Source organism: Aquarana catesbeiana, linkage group LG04, assembly GCF_042186555.1.
Source record: "Aquarana catesbeiana isolate 2022-GZ linkage group LG04, ASM4218655v1, whole genome shotgun sequence".
NCBI classification, from domain to species: Eukaryota; Metazoa; Chordata; class Amphibia; order Anura; family Ranidae; genus Aquarana; species Aquarana catesbeiana.
Window position 1 is genome coordinate 668,649,261 of NC_133327.1, and position 15,284 is coordinate 668,664,544.

Here is a 15,284-nt window from a genome sequence, read left to right on the forward strand (position 1 = left end):
TCAACGCCTGCTCGCTTCAGTGTGAAAGCAGCCTAAAAGGAAATATATTTGCCCAATCCTCCACACTTGACCAGTCCCCACAGCTTCTACGCACCCAGTGGTCTAGGGTCCTGATGTTATCAAGACCAGATAAGAGTCCATAGCCCTGCTCCGGAAGTGAGGGCGCTAAGGGACAGTCCATCGCTAGGATGTGGGGAGAGCACTGCACTGTCTGCCAGGAAACAAAGGGTCAGATGAGTAAAACTGTTTCTCCTCTCTTCTAGACAAAATGAACTATAAACCCTTGCAGCCCCGCTATGAAGTTGTTGAAGTTCTACAGGACTGGTGTCCATGCGGTTTGGGAAGAAGGGCAGTGCCTTGCGTGTTTACAACGCGGGCACTCGTTTTTCTTCTTAACGTTACTGAAATGTCACAAATTGACTGCAGTGCATATAAACACATGGACAGACACAAAGAGGTGCAGTGCAAAAATTGCAGACCCAGCTGCAGGTTTCCTCACCGCACCTGCCACCTGCATTCTAGTGTGATTAGGGCACATAGAAACACAATTGCTTTCTGTGTGTGTTTGCTGAAACTTGTGCAGAAAAACTCAGGTCTCTGTATAAATGTAAGCAAGCTCTGGCCATATACGGAGCTATTTTCAGTCCAGTTTTAATGAACCTTCCAAAATTCACTCCATGGATGGCTCTGTCGGCACCTCCCGCCCCACATCCTTCAAATTTAAAAATCAAAGGAGCTGGGTGGTAAAAATGTGTTGTCCGAGAACAGCGCCTGCATCCAACCAGTCGTCCCCCCAGGTGTACAGACCCTACTAAAGGGATGCTGAGGCTGTGCAGGACTGGACGAAGAACCTGATCTGCTTTTTTTTTTTATTGTGGCCAGCTTATATAATGTTCACTCCATTATAAGTGACAAGGAAGGAAAAAAGGCAGCGCTGGTCTAAAAATCCCTATTAGACACCCTCTATGTTAATATCTATCCCTATAGTGTAATAAATAACCATAATCACAAACCTAAATAAAGTGCAAAAAATTCAGTACAGTACAAAATAAAGTGCAAAAGTGCTCAAAACGAATAACAATAATGTGACGTATGCAATAAATCTCATGGTATAAAAACATTTAAGAAACATTTAAAAAATAGTCCATGATTATAGTGATCCAAAAAAACTTTTTATGAAAAATATTTCAAGTGATGATGAAAGTTTGAAATTGTGAAACTTTGTGATTTCTTAGATGTTGATCAAATGTGTAAACATGCCATGTCTATGCATAGCAACTAATTAGATTTAGACTTTCAAATTCTATCATTTTCCTGTGCAGAGCTGAATCCACAGGGGCAACAGATATGGCGTTTATATCCAATACATATATGAGGCTCAATGTTTTCTGTTGGTGTAAGAACAAGCCGTCTATTTTGTTGTGCGCCTTTTACTGACTATTTCTTGCTAACGCCTAGGTGAGGCAGCTTCAGGAGGATGCTACACGGTTGCAGGCTGCTTATGCAGGAGACAAGGCTGATGACATTCAAAAGAGGGAGAGCGAAGTCCTGGAGGCCTGGAAAACATTGCTGGATGCCTGTGAAGGCAGGAGGGTTCGACTGGTGGACACAGGAGACAAATTCCGATTCTTCAGCATGGTCCGTGACCTCATGCTCTGGATGGAAGATGTCATCCGACAGATCGAAGCCCAAGAGAAGCCAAGGTAAAGCTGCCATCTTTAGTGTATTAGCATATTCGATATTTTAAGCAGATCAGTATTACCCCACAGTACAGTCTATATAGTAATATTGACCTATAAACTAAAATCCAGAGGATAACAAAGTGGGCCATACAGTGTGATGTGTACATCTGTGTGCTAATAATGTTTAAAATGAGCATATCATGTCTGGCGATTTTTGGATGAGAGTACACATTTTGATCTACTCAGTGACTATGATAAACATTGCCAAAAAAACCCAAGGCTGCCCTTCATAATGAACCCATTGAAGGGATCCCCAGACACACTCAAACCTTGATATTTTTTTTATGTTCCCGGCGGCCAAAATCGCAATAGCAACCGCATGGAAAAGCTGGTGGTAGATCTGGTGGTGATAAAACGTAGATTGACATGGATAATGATCAGTGAAAACATAGTATTCTGAAAGGCACCTCCTCAAGGTTTGTAAGGGTTTGGGACCCCTGGATTCATTTTCTTTTTCATACATCATGGGACACAGATTCAGGCTAATATTCATTACCTACTGGGTTATACTCCATCATCAGGTGAATGGACATTGGTAGACCAAAGGTCTTCAGACAGGAAGTGATCCCCTATATAACCCTTCCCACACAGGAAGCACTTCAGTTTTTTACCAGTGTCTGCAAGGTGGATGGCACGGTTTGTTTGAGCTCTCTAGTCCCACAAACGGTTCTTAAATGAATCAAGGGGTTGACCGATCGGATCCATTTGACACAGGCTTTATATGCTTAGATAAATGGTACCTGAGCCTCACAAAGAAGACTCGAGATCCTGCAAGGTTTTGCCTTTAATGCGGCCTCCGGGCGCTGGACCCTGCGAAGTGGAATCTTGGACACCACAGCGCTATGGTATTCCTGCAGGGTGCTGTACAGGTCCAAGGAAGTGAACCCTAAACATGAAAAGGGTACCTAGTCCTTGAAGGTCCTCAAATGACAGGAAACTGCTGTGGAGGGTGAAGATTGGGCTCTTAGTTTCCAAGCTGCCCTGCGCCTGGATGGGTAAGTGAATCCCCTTTACTTATTATTGTGGGGTGTCCGAGTGATTGTAACAATCAGTCAAGCTAGCTAGAGGTTGGACACCTGTGTGCGGTGACCATACAGGGGGTGTTTTGGGCTAGCTGTGGGTGTTTGCAAAGTGTACTATTTTTGCTTGTGTCTGGCTGTTTTTTACCTGTATGATGGCGCGCGACTGTGCGTCATTTCGCCTTGGTTCACCAGGGCGCACGTGTGTTCGCAAGAGTGTGCTGCTAGGCTCAGTTAGCAGTTTGTTTTGCGGCTATGGCGCACGCGTCTTTGCCGCACATGTGCAGTAGCCTTTTATCTGGGCGCATGAGGATTCACGTCATGCCTGTTCGCCGGACGACCACGCACGCACAGAGCGTTCCGGTGCACACCCAGCTTATTTAAGCTGTATAGGCCAAGCATGCGGTGCTTCCAGAAGGCAGCTGTGGGACACAGAGCAGGCTCTGAACAGACACTTGCAGCGGTTCATTTTTTTCCTTACCCGAGTCACGTGAGTCACCAAGTGTTGCTTGGCAGGCTAAAGATGCTTAGCAGGATTGTTACATAGGGGCTTGGCGAGCCCTATTAAAGGGTCTCCCTTCTGAGGTGTTTTAATACTACACCCAAGTACTCTTTTTTTTTTTTTTTTTGGGCTAGAAAATGTCTTCAAAAAAGAGGAGCGGGACTAACACTACAGGGAAGGGCACACCGATGTCGTCAGTAGTTCCTGATGAACTTGGTCATATCCCTAGTGTTGTATCCCCTGAAAGACCAGAGGCTTCTGGGCAATCTGAGCCGCTGCGCCTATCTGGTATTGTGCCTACAGTCAACGCTGCTGCTTCATCCTTTATCACGAAGGATGAACTGTCCTCGGCCCTAGCCGGGTTAGAGCACAGGATTGCTGGCATGATTGCCTCCATCCCGCAGGGTAGCAGGAAGCATGATTGATCCCCCTCCCCGGAGACTCCTAGTTTGGAGCAGGAATGGGTTGAGGATGGGGAAGAGCTTAAAGCTCAGGACTCTGTGGAGAGCCTGGCAGATGAGTCTGCTTCCGAGCAATCTGGACAAGAAGATATCCAGTTGATGTCTGCCTCTCAGTCGCAGAGGCTTTTGATCCTGACTCTGACTTAAATGGTTCATTCTGCCTTTAAGTTACCTCTTACAGAGGTAACTGAGAATCCCTGGTCCTCTTTGGGATCCCTGAGGCCTCTTCAGGCCGCACAGGCTTTCCCCCTACACCCCCTGTTGGAACAGGCGGCGTATGCTGATTGGGAACATCCTGGCAGGAATTTTGTTCCTCCTAATGCCCTGTATACATGACCGGTTTTGCCGTCGGAATATACTCCAAAGGTTTCTCTGACGGAACCCCGATGGAATTCCATTCAAGCGGTCTTGCCTACACACGGTCAACCCAAAGTCTGACCGTCCAGAAGGCGGTGACGTACCACACGATGGGACTAGAACAAGGAAGTTCAATAGCCAGTAGCCAATAGCTTCCGTCTCATACTTGTTTCACAGCATGCGTCGTTTTTGGTTCGTCGGAACAGCATACAGACGATCGGTTTTCCCGTCGGAAATATTTAGAACATGTTCCATTTCTAGGTCCGTCAGAATTTCGGAAAAAAAGTCAGATGAGGCCTACACATGATCGGAATAGACGATGAAAAGCTTCCGTCTGACTTTTTCTGTTGGACATTCCGCTCGTGTGTACAGGGCATTAGAGGTTTTTCCTTTTATATCCCAAGGATGAAAAGTTTGTTAAAAAATGAAGCATGCCAGCAGTAGATGCAGCAGTTTCTTCCTTAAACAAGAACTTAACTTGTCCGGTAGATAACGCACAGGGCTTGAAGGACCCTGTTGACAAGAAATTGGAGCCATTATTAAAGACTTCCTTTTCTTTGGCCAGTTCAGCTATTCAGCCAGCTGTTGCAGCAATTGGTACCTGCCAGTCCGTAAAGGATCAGGTCAAATGGCCCGATAGGCCTAACCAGGAGGATGATCTACCTGAAAGTAAGACAAATATTTCTGTCCCTTGTTTTAAACCTCAGGGGCTGCTTCCTTCAATGTCTCAGCGTCAAGGCGGTTCGGTCGCCAACTGGGTGCTGGGGCAAGCTCCAGGGCCAGAAAAGGCCCTGGGTCCAATATTCTTCTAAACCCAGCACCAAGCCCTACTTTTGAGGGGACGCCCCCACTCCATCGAGTGGGGGGGAGGCTGCTGCACCTTGCGGACATTTGGAGAACAATAATTCAGGACGAATGGGTCACCTCAATTATATCTCAAGGTTACAAGCTAGAGTTGCGAGGGGTTCCCCCTCAGAGGTTTTTAAGATCCAGCGTTCCCTCCGGATCCTCCAAAAAGAAACTTATTGCTTCAGGCACTACATCATCTAGTACATCAAGAAGTGATTGTAGAGGTTCCGGTATCTGAAAGGGGCACGGTTTTACTCAAACCTGTTTACGGTTCAGAAACCAAATGGGGACACAAGGCCCATTTTGGACCTAAGATCCCTGAACACGTATCTACTGATACAGTCCTTTCGGATGGAGTCTGTCCGCTCAGTAGTAGCCTCACTCCAGAGGGGAGACTTTCTAGCCTCCGTCGACATAAGACGCGTATTTACACATACCTATCTTTCCGCCTCATCAGAGGTTCCTACGTTTTGCAGTAGAGTAACATAATTTTCAGTTTGTGGCTCTACTCTTCGGGCTTGCTACAGCTTCCCGGGTGTTCACAAAGGTCCTAGCACCAGTACTGGGTCTTTTAAGGGCCCAAGGGATCCTGGTGCTTGGATATCTGGACGACCTACTCAGAGATCACTCATTATAGGCTCTAGAACAGAGCATAATATGTACAGTGCGGTATTTGAAAAGCTTAGGCTGGATCATAAATTCTGAAAAGTCAGCCTTGAAACCAGCTCAAAGTCTAAAGTTTTTAGGTCTGATCATAGTTCAAGCAAGAATATTCTTGCCACCCATAAGGATCTGTGCACTGAAGGTTCAGGTGCATCAGATAAAAGCCACCAGACAACCCTCCATTCGGCTCTGTATGAGTCCTCTAGGGAGGATGGTATCCTCCTTCGAGGCAGTGCCCTATGCCCAGTTCCATTCCAGGCCTTTACAACAAGACATCTTGTTGGCCTGGACCAGAAGAGGAAAAACCCTGGATTATAAATGGTGCTCATCTCCTTGGGCACGCTTAAGCCTAAATTGGTGGTTGCAGGATTAGAACCTGCGAAAGGGAAAATCCTTTCTCCCGGTAACTTGGAGAGTATTGACTACAAATGCCAGTCTCTCAGGCTGGGGAGCGACCCTAGAAGGGCTCACAGCTATGGGAAAATGGTCAGGGACAGAACAGATCCTGCCCATCATCGTCCTGGAATTATGGGCACGTCTGGTCCTACGGTCCTGGACAGTGGAGCTTCAGGACTGCCCTATCAGGGTTCAGTTCCGACAATGCCACTGCAGTGGCCTATATAAACCACCAAGGAGGTACACCAGGAGTAGTTCAGCTCTGAAGGATGTGAACCACATACTAGCCTGAGCAGAGGGACATGTGCCGATTATATTGTCAGTCCATATCCCAAGAGTAGAGAACTGGAAGGCAGATTATCTCAGCCGCCAGCAGATCTGCCCAGGAGAATGGTCCCTACACCCAGTGGTGTTCCAGGATGGCGTTGGGGATGGCCAGAGGTCGACCTATTAGCATCCAAATTCAACCAGTTACAGCAATTTGTGTCCCGAACAAGGGATCCTCTGGCAATCGGAGCAGATGCTCTGATAGTTCCATGAAGACCGTACTCCCGGTTTATGCTTTCCCTCTGATCCCTCTCCTTCCACATATTTTGCGCAGGATTCGGAAAGAGGGGGTTCCAGTCATTCTGGTGGCACCAGCCTGGCCCAGAAGGCCCTGGTTCCCGGAGATTGTGAGACTGACAATAGATGGGCCATGCACGCTTCCACCTCGCCCTGATCTACTGTCTCAAGGTCCCATATTCCACCCCAGTTTACAGTCTCTAAATGTGACAGAATGGCTATTGAAGCCAGGGTGCTGAAGGACCGTGGCATCTCGGGACCAGTAGTGTCTACCCTAGTGAATGCTAGAAAAGCTGTCACTGGGAAAATGTATCATAAGGTCTATAAGACTTGTATTGCTTGGTGTGAAGCCAGAAAATGGCATCCTCGGAAATAGGTGATTGGGAGAATTCTCTCTTTTTTACAGTCAGCTGTGGAAATCAAACTGGCTTTGAGTACAATCAGAGGTCAAGTTTTGGCCCTATCAGTATTCTTCCAAAGACCTTTAGCCTCCCATTCACTGATCCGAACCTTTATGCAGGGGGTAACTCGCTTGCTTCCCCCCATTAGGTCACCATTGTGCCCTTGGGACTTGAACTTGGTGTTGTCTGTGTTACAGAAAAAGATCATTTGAACCTATCAAGGAAATTCTATTAGTCTTGCTGTCACGGAAGCTAGCCTTCCTGATGGCCATCACCTCGGCTTGAAGGGTGTCGGAGTTGGAGGCCCTTTCGTGCAGGGAATCATACTTGATCCTTCACCACGACATGGTCGTGTTACAACCTGTTCCATCCTTTTTGCCAAAAGTGGTTTCGCCTTTCGTTTAAATCAGGACATTATTTTGCCTTTTTTCTCTCAGCCACGTTCGGCGGAAGAGACTACATCATGGGACACGGAGATCCCTCCCCCTTTTTCTTTAAGGATTCAGTGCTTGCTACAAAACTGAAGTGCTTCCTGTGTGGGAGGGGATATATAGGGGATCACTTCCTGTCTGAAGACCTTTGGTCTACCAGTGTCCATTCACCTGATGATGGAGTATAACCCAGTAGGTAATGAATATTATGGTATAAAAAATGTAGCGCTAAAATCAAATGTAATAAAATGCATATATGAAAACTGGTTTTATTCAATATTAGTGGATATTCAACCAATATGTTGTAGATGTGAAAAGATATATGTGGTGAAGTCCAACAGTGTAAATAAGTCCAATAAAGGTGAAAAGAATCTTCAAACGTGTAATTCATCAACTGGTGAATCCTGAAGTGAGGGAGATTAAACACTCTTACCAGAGCAGATGGATTCGGATGCAGATGACACCGAATCAAACAAGCTTAGAAAACCAGATGGATGGCTCTCCTGGATGATGATAGGAACCCCGGATCTCAGAAGACATCTCCTCTGGGCTGGAACAACTTCAGCAGTATCCACCAAACCAAGGAAAGGACACATCCAATGGGGACATCCAAACTCTCACATGGAACCAAAATATGGGGAAGAGAAGAGAGGAGTGCTCCAATGGTGCAGATCAAAAAAGTGGATTTATTGAAACCAACCGATCTACAATAATTTTAAAAAAGTGATCACATGGAGATAAAAGCAATGTAGGGAATGATGAGCCTTTTCCGACGTGTTTCGTCCTAATTGAACTTTACAAAACCAATCAGTGAAACCTAGAAATGACATAGCTTGTGATTGGACGAGGAGTGGTCAGCTGTTACTTTGCACTCCAAGTCTGAAGTCAAAATTGCAGGTTAACCACAGCCAATGACACCATTTCTCATTAAACATGTATTGAAACAAACAGGCTTCCATGCGGACCAAACCGCGTTAAAAAGCCAGCGAAAATGAGGTGCATCATCTTATGGCTTCAGAGGGGGAATGGAATCCCCACTCAGCCAATCAGGAGTGTCTCGACCCTGTACGTGCATGGTGCGATGACGCGCCACGCACAAAGCAAAACAAAGGGCACATGACAGCGCCTCAAGCACCAGTCATGTGACCTGAGAGACGCCGGTGACGTAGCCTGACGGAATGACGCAGCACGTATATCGTGCCAAAAACATCCACCCGAAGGGCACGTGATCGCGTCTAAGATTCCGATCAGGTGACAGAGATGTCAGAGAAGCGTCACGTCATGACGCCAGCACACCAGTGTCACCCAAGCGAAGCTAATCAATGCGGCTGCGCATCAACAGCAAGGAGAGCGCGGCACTGTGTCCGTTTTCCAAAGAGGGTATACTGACACAGTGTATCACGCGATTCAAGCGGTGGACGAACAGGGACAACAAAGATTAAAACCGAGTAAACCCACAAAAAATTACTGTGAATTTCACCTATAAATGTATGGTATTAACAGAATATTAGCCTCTGTGTCCCATGATGTACTCAAAGAAAAGGATTTTACAGGTAAGTATGACGAAAAAATCCTATTCTTTTCACCACATTGCCTTGTATTGTAACTGTACTGTCTGCCCTAACATAAAGTGCTGTGCAAACTGTTGGCAGCAAATAAATCCTGTATAATAACAAACAAAAAAGACCGCTGCTTTTTATAAAAATACATATTTTTTACTTTCTGCTATAAAACACGTCCAAGATAAAGTTTTAAACAATCAACTTTGTTCATGAATTTAGGCCAAAATGTATTTTGCTGCATATTTTTGGTAAAAAAAAAAAATCTAAATAGGTGTGAATTAGTTTACGCAAAACTTATAGCCTCTACAGACTATGATGTGTATATATACTGGAGTTTTTTTTTTTTTTTTTTAATACTATACTAATTTTTTTTTACTTATAATGGCAGCGATCAGCGAGTTATAGCGGGCCATGTGGTGGACAATTGGATACTAACTGACATTTTTGACACTTTGTGGGAACCGGTGACACTAATACAGTGATCAGTGCTAAAAATATGCGCTGTCACTGTACTAATGACACTGGCTGGGAAGAGGTTAAACTATGGGTGATCAAAGAGTTAAATGTTTGCCCAGCATGTGTGTTTGTATACTTTTGTTATGGTGCTTTTTCTAAGGGATGTGATGGATTTTCTTTCCTCGCTTTGCAGGGAAAGAAAATCCATCACATCCCTGCTGTCAGGAAGGTGCTCTGCCTTTTTTTACAGAGCTCAGTCCAGCCTCTCTTCTCGGCCATCAGTGGCTGTCGGTGGAATTCCATTGGCTGTACCCTTGCTGATGGGCTTCTGCTGTGACTAATTACAGTAGAGGCGTCACTCGCGCACACCGCCTTCCCGGAAATGCAGAACCACGTAAATATACGGGATTCTGCACGGAATGGCCACCCTGTGGCAATACATCTGCTATAGGGTGGTCATTATGTGGTTAAAGGGGTTGTAAAGGTTCGTGTTTTTTAGGATAGGATGCATTAAGGTGAAAAAACACCTGGCAGTCACCGGCCCCCTAGCCCCCCGTTTTACTTACCTAAACCCCTTCATTCAGTCGGCGGGGACGTGCTGGCTCCTCCCCGTGCTCCCGGCTCGTGATTGGATAGATTGATAGCAGTGCAGTCATTGGCTCCCACTGCTGTCAATCAAATTTAATGATGCGGGGCCGAGTCCAGCATTCTGTGTCTATAGACGCAAATGCCGGACTCGGGAGCCCGCCCGCAAGGTAACGCCCTCGGTAAAGCGCTTTTCTGAGGGGGGTTATCAGATGTGGGGGGGGGGGAGCCGCCGGGGGACCCCAGAAGTCGAGGTTCGGAGCCACTCTGTGCAAAACGAGCTGCACAGTGGAGGTAAGTATAACATGTTTGTTGTTTAAAAAAAAAAAAAATTTCCCTTACAATCACTTTAACCTAAAAAAAAAAAAAAAGACCCCAAATCATTATATCCCCTATCTGACCCTGTCCTCATTATCTGGAGTTTTGATAAGTCTATGGAAAACATGCATATTTGTTGCAAGCCAGGTTATAGTTTCAGGTTACTGCCTATTACTACAGCATAGTGCACTGCATTCCGACTTTTCTACATTCTATGGAGCTGTACAATTCATTGTTCTGTTTGCCGTTGCAGGGATGTTTCTTCAGTAGAACTGCTCATGAATAATCACCAGGGCATTAAAGCAGAAATTGATGCCCGGAATGACAGCTTTACGACATGCATTGAGCTCGGCAAGTCTCTGCTGGCGAGGCAGCACTATGCAACAGAAGAGGTAATCCGCCCCGATCATTTATAGCTCAGCTGCATTGCAGATCTGCATGTGCTTGGCTGCTGCAAAGACAAAACGCCATCATCAGAAGGAAGGTTGGCTAGCATTCTCCCTGCGCTTAGCAATTCTCCTGTAATAGAACTTCTACAGCCTTTACTGCCTATTGTACTGTATTCCTAACCCCCCCCCCCCCTCCCCCCCAACACCATGATTGACTGCTGTGTGTCTGGATTAAGAAAATGGTAACTCTGTATAAAATGCTTACCTTTTTATGTGCCTGCAAAGATGTGAAGTTTTAGCTTTTATGTGCAAATCTGATGCAGCATTTTATAACATTGGAATAAAAATCAATGAGTGGTGTTGCGCTCGAAGTAATAGCTAAAATAATAATCGTGGATGAAAAATAAAGCACATATGGAATCAATCCTAAATGCTAATCACACAGTCCTAGAGAATAACCACTATAAATGAATAAAAATAAAGTGCAAGTGGCAAAAGCGACAATAGTGAAGTACACTCTTCAGATAAGAAAATATTAAAGTGATGGAGGAAAAAATGTCCGCATAAGTAATTCTTCAGATAAATATTAACCGCTTCAGCCCCGGAAGGATTTACCCCTCTTCCTGACCAGAGCACTTTTTGCGATTCGGCACTGCATCGCTTTAACTGACAATTGCGCGGTCGCGCGACGTTGTACCCAAACAAAACTGACGTCCTTTTTTTTTTTTTTTCCCCACAAATAGAGCTTTCTTTTGGTGGTATTTGATCGCCTCTGTGGTTTTTATTTTTTGCGCTATAAACAAAAAAAGGACAATTTTGAAAAAAAAAAAAACAATTTTTAACTTCTTGCTATAATAAATATCCCCCAAAAATATATAAAAAAAATGTTTTTCCTCAGTTTAGGCCGATATGTATACTTCTACGTATTTTTGGTAAAAAAAAAAAATGCAAAAGGCGTATATTGATTGGTTTGCGCAAAATTTATAGCGTCTACAAAATAGGGGATAGATTTATGGCATTTTTATTATTATTTTTTTTATTAGTAATGGAGGTGATCTGCAATTTTTATCGTGACTGCCACATTATGGCGGACACTTTTGACACTATTTTGGGACCATTGTCATTTATACAGCGATCAGTGCTATAAAAATGCATTGATTACTGTGTAAATGACACTGGCAGGGAAGGGGTTAACCACTAGGGGGCGATGAAGGGGTTAAGTGTGTCCTAGGGAGTGATTCTAACTGGGGTGGAGGGGCTACAACACACATGACGGTAATCACTGCTCCCGGTGACAGAGAGCAGTAATCTCTGTCCTGTCACTAGGCAGAACGGGGAAATGCTTTGTTTATAAAACAAAGATCGCGGGCATGGAGTCCGCCAGATGGAGTCCGCCAGACCCACGGTCACAGAGAACGCAGCGGGCGCGCCCACTTAAAGGGGAAGTACCTGTACGCCCTTTTGCCCACCAGTGCCATTCTGTCGACGTATATTGGCGTGCGTTGGTCGGGAAGCGATTAAAGCGCTACTAATAGAAAACAAGTCCATATAAAGGTGAGCTGGAGCCGTGAAGTGCTGCTCTAAGTGACACTCTGTGCAGATTAAAGAATGTATATAGTGACTTGGTGATTGGATCCTTCAGTGCGATTCCACCTCTGTGTAAGATGGTCTCTTACCCTACCCCTGTTAGTTAACAGTGTGAGAGAGTACAGAGATGACCAGGACAGTCCGGGTTCCTGCCGTGGACACCTCACATGGGACAGTTCACTCTACTGCTGCAAGCTACTGATTCTACACAGGGATTGCTTTTTTTTTTTTTTTTTTTTTTTTTTTACATTCTTTTTCACATATCTGCAGTTTTGCATACATTCCTCCTTGGCCTTTATCCGTCTTACCATCGCAACAGCCCCCCCTCTTTTATTTCTATCGCTGAGTTACACAGAGGAGAAACCTTTACTTGTCCACGGCAGGAACCCGGACTATCCTGGTCGTCTCTGTACTCTTGGACAGATTCCGCTCTTGGTAAATGCTTTTCGTAAATATAAAGGAAAAAAAAAAATCTAAAGAAAATTGTATAGTGTGTATCTAGCTTTAACATACACATCTTTTGTTTCATTCATCTTAATTTTGGTGTCTTCTTTACCTGTAGATAAAAGAAAAATTGTTACAGCTGACTGAGAAGAGAAAAGAGATGATTGACAAGTGGGAGGACCGATGGGAATGGCTGAGACTGAGTAAGATCGGGTTTAATCCTATATACATAATACTAACACACACACAAGGGAAGTCGAGGTCTAATCCCAACAATCGTGATTCATTCATTTTTAGGATGCTATGCAGGTTGGACACATTTTCACCAATATATGTTTAAGTGTCAAAGTTGAATTGACCAAGCTGAACTTGGAAGCTGATTGGCTACCATGCACAGCGACGACTAAGCACTCCTTGTAGTGCGAAACGCGTAAGCTTTGTTCCACTTTGCTGTGACCTGTACTTTGGATGACACCTTATTGAATAAAGGCAAATATCTCTGGAGTGCGGCTGTCCAGAATTTCTTTGATGTCTAACTGCCATAGCATTGCCAGCACCTGGACTTCTAGACTGAAGGAGATGCCTTTCACCTTGATCTGACCCACCTGGAGCAGTGATACTCTCTCTCTACCGTGCACAGCTGTACCAGTGCTCCAGTTACTCCTCCCCCCCGTGTGTTCTATATTCTATAAATGTAAAAAGCCCCAATTGCAGGAATAAATGTCAGTCAAGTTTTGATATACTTTTTACCTGCCACCATACCTAGTTGTTGTGGCTTTAACATGTAAAAGTTAAGATATTAAAACCATTTTAAGCTAAGTGTTTTTTTTTAATATAAAAAAGTTATACATATCCACTCTGCACTCTTCTGGCAGACCCCACTGGTTCCTCCCCTTTTTTTTAGGTGCCTCCTGCAGCAAGACGGTTGCTAAGAAGGCCACCTATGCATGCACACACCTGAGCTGGGCTATGTGTGTCTATAGATGCACACAGTTCTGGTGAGCCACGCCCACAACTCCCTCCTCCCAGAATTTTGACTGATGGTAATAGGAGCCTATGAAAGCAGGAAATGTTTCCCCGTTTGTCACGTTTCCTATTCCATTTATAGTGCCAATAATTTAATTCTTGTTCATTTGCTTGGCAGTTCTGGAGGTGCACCAGTTTTCCCGGGACGCCAGTGTCGCCGAGGCCTGGTTGTTTGGACAGGAGCCATACCTGTCAAGTCGTGAAATAGGCCAGAGCGTGGACGAAGTGGAAAAGCTCATCAAGAGGCACGAGGCATTTGAGAAATCGGCAGCTACTTGGGATGAAAGGTTTTCTGCCTTGGAAAGACTTACAACGGTATTTTCCCTTTTTATTCATTTTTCCAGTACAGTAATTGGTATGAAATTGGCTGATACAGCAGAGCAGTAAATTTGAATGACGGTGAGCATTTTTTATTGTCTTGGAAAGAGTATCCTGTGATCATCAGTGTAAACTCAATCAGGAATTGTCCACACGAATAAACAATGATTTGTTTTAGGGATGCACCAATATATATCGACGGCCGAAAATTAGGTTATCGCCAGTAGAAAAAAAAATGTGCCGAAAAAAGTGGACGATTTTGCAGCGATTTTTTTTTTTTTTTTTTTAAACGTGTTTACAGTGTATTTTTCATAGGTCATGTGACTCAAAAACGCAGCGCAGGTGCGTTTTTGATGCATTTTTTCAGCATTTTCAATGCATTTCAATGGGGAGGTACATTTATGGTGCGTTTGCTTTTAACTGACCAAATACGCACCAAAAATGGGGCAAACAGGATTTTTAACAGTGCAACGGAAGTGCAATGGATCAGTGTGAAGACATACATAGAATTTGAAGTGATGTGTTTTTATTGCGCTTTTTTTTTTTTAACGCAAAAGTGCTTCAAAATCTGCTCAGTGTGAAAGCAGCCTATTGGCCAAAAAGGTGCCGATAATGGCCAAAAATTCACTCACATTTAAATTCATGATATTAATTTAAAAAATCAAATATAGTTACATAGTTAGTCAGGCTGAAAAGAGTCCATCTAGTTCAACCAAAAAATAAGAATACAAACCCATATACACAATCCTATACCCACAGTTAACCCAGAGAAAGACAAAAAACCCCAGCAAAGCATGATCCAATTTGCTACAAGGGGAAAAAATTCCTTTCTGATCCCCCGAGAGGCAATCAGATTTTCCCTGGATCAACTTTACCTATAAATGTCAGTACCCAGTTACTGTACATTATATACATTTAGGAAAGAATCCAGACCTTTCTTAAAAAAAAAATCTACTGAGTTGGACAGAACCACCTCTGGAGGGAGTCTATTCCACATTTTCAGAGCTCTTACTGTGAAGAAACCTTTCCATATTTGGAGATTAAATATTTTTCTCTAGATGTAAAGAGTGCCCCCTTGTCCTCTGTGATGGCCTTAAAGTGAATAACTCAACACCAAGTTCACTATATGGACCCCTTATGTATTTTTACATGTTGATCATATCCCCCCTTAATCTCCTCTCCTCTTCTCAAGAGAGAATAAATTCAGTTCCTCT

The 15,284-nt window shown here is 44.3% G+C and overlaps 1 protein-coding gene across 5 annotated transcripts in view; it reads left to right on the top strand.

Annotated features, from left to right (window-relative positions):
- SPTBN1 (spectrin beta, non-erythrocytic 1) overlaps positions 1-15,284 on the top strand; it is a 298,156-nt gene that overhangs the window by 253,269 nt on the left and 29,603 nt on the right. For all 5 annotated transcript variants that reach the window (XM_073628569.1, XM_073628572.1, XM_073628573.1 and 2 more), the window contains 4 exons: positions 1,459-1,703; positions 10,560-10,698; positions 12,845-12,929; positions 13,871-14,067. In XM_073628569.1, the coding sequence (XP_073484670.1) occupies positions 1,459-1,703; positions 10,560-10,698; positions 12,845-12,929; positions 13,871-14,067 (666 nt within the window). The remainder of the gene's footprint in view (positions 1-1,458; positions 1,704-10,559; positions 10,699-12,844; positions 12,930-13,870; positions 14,068-15,284) is intronic.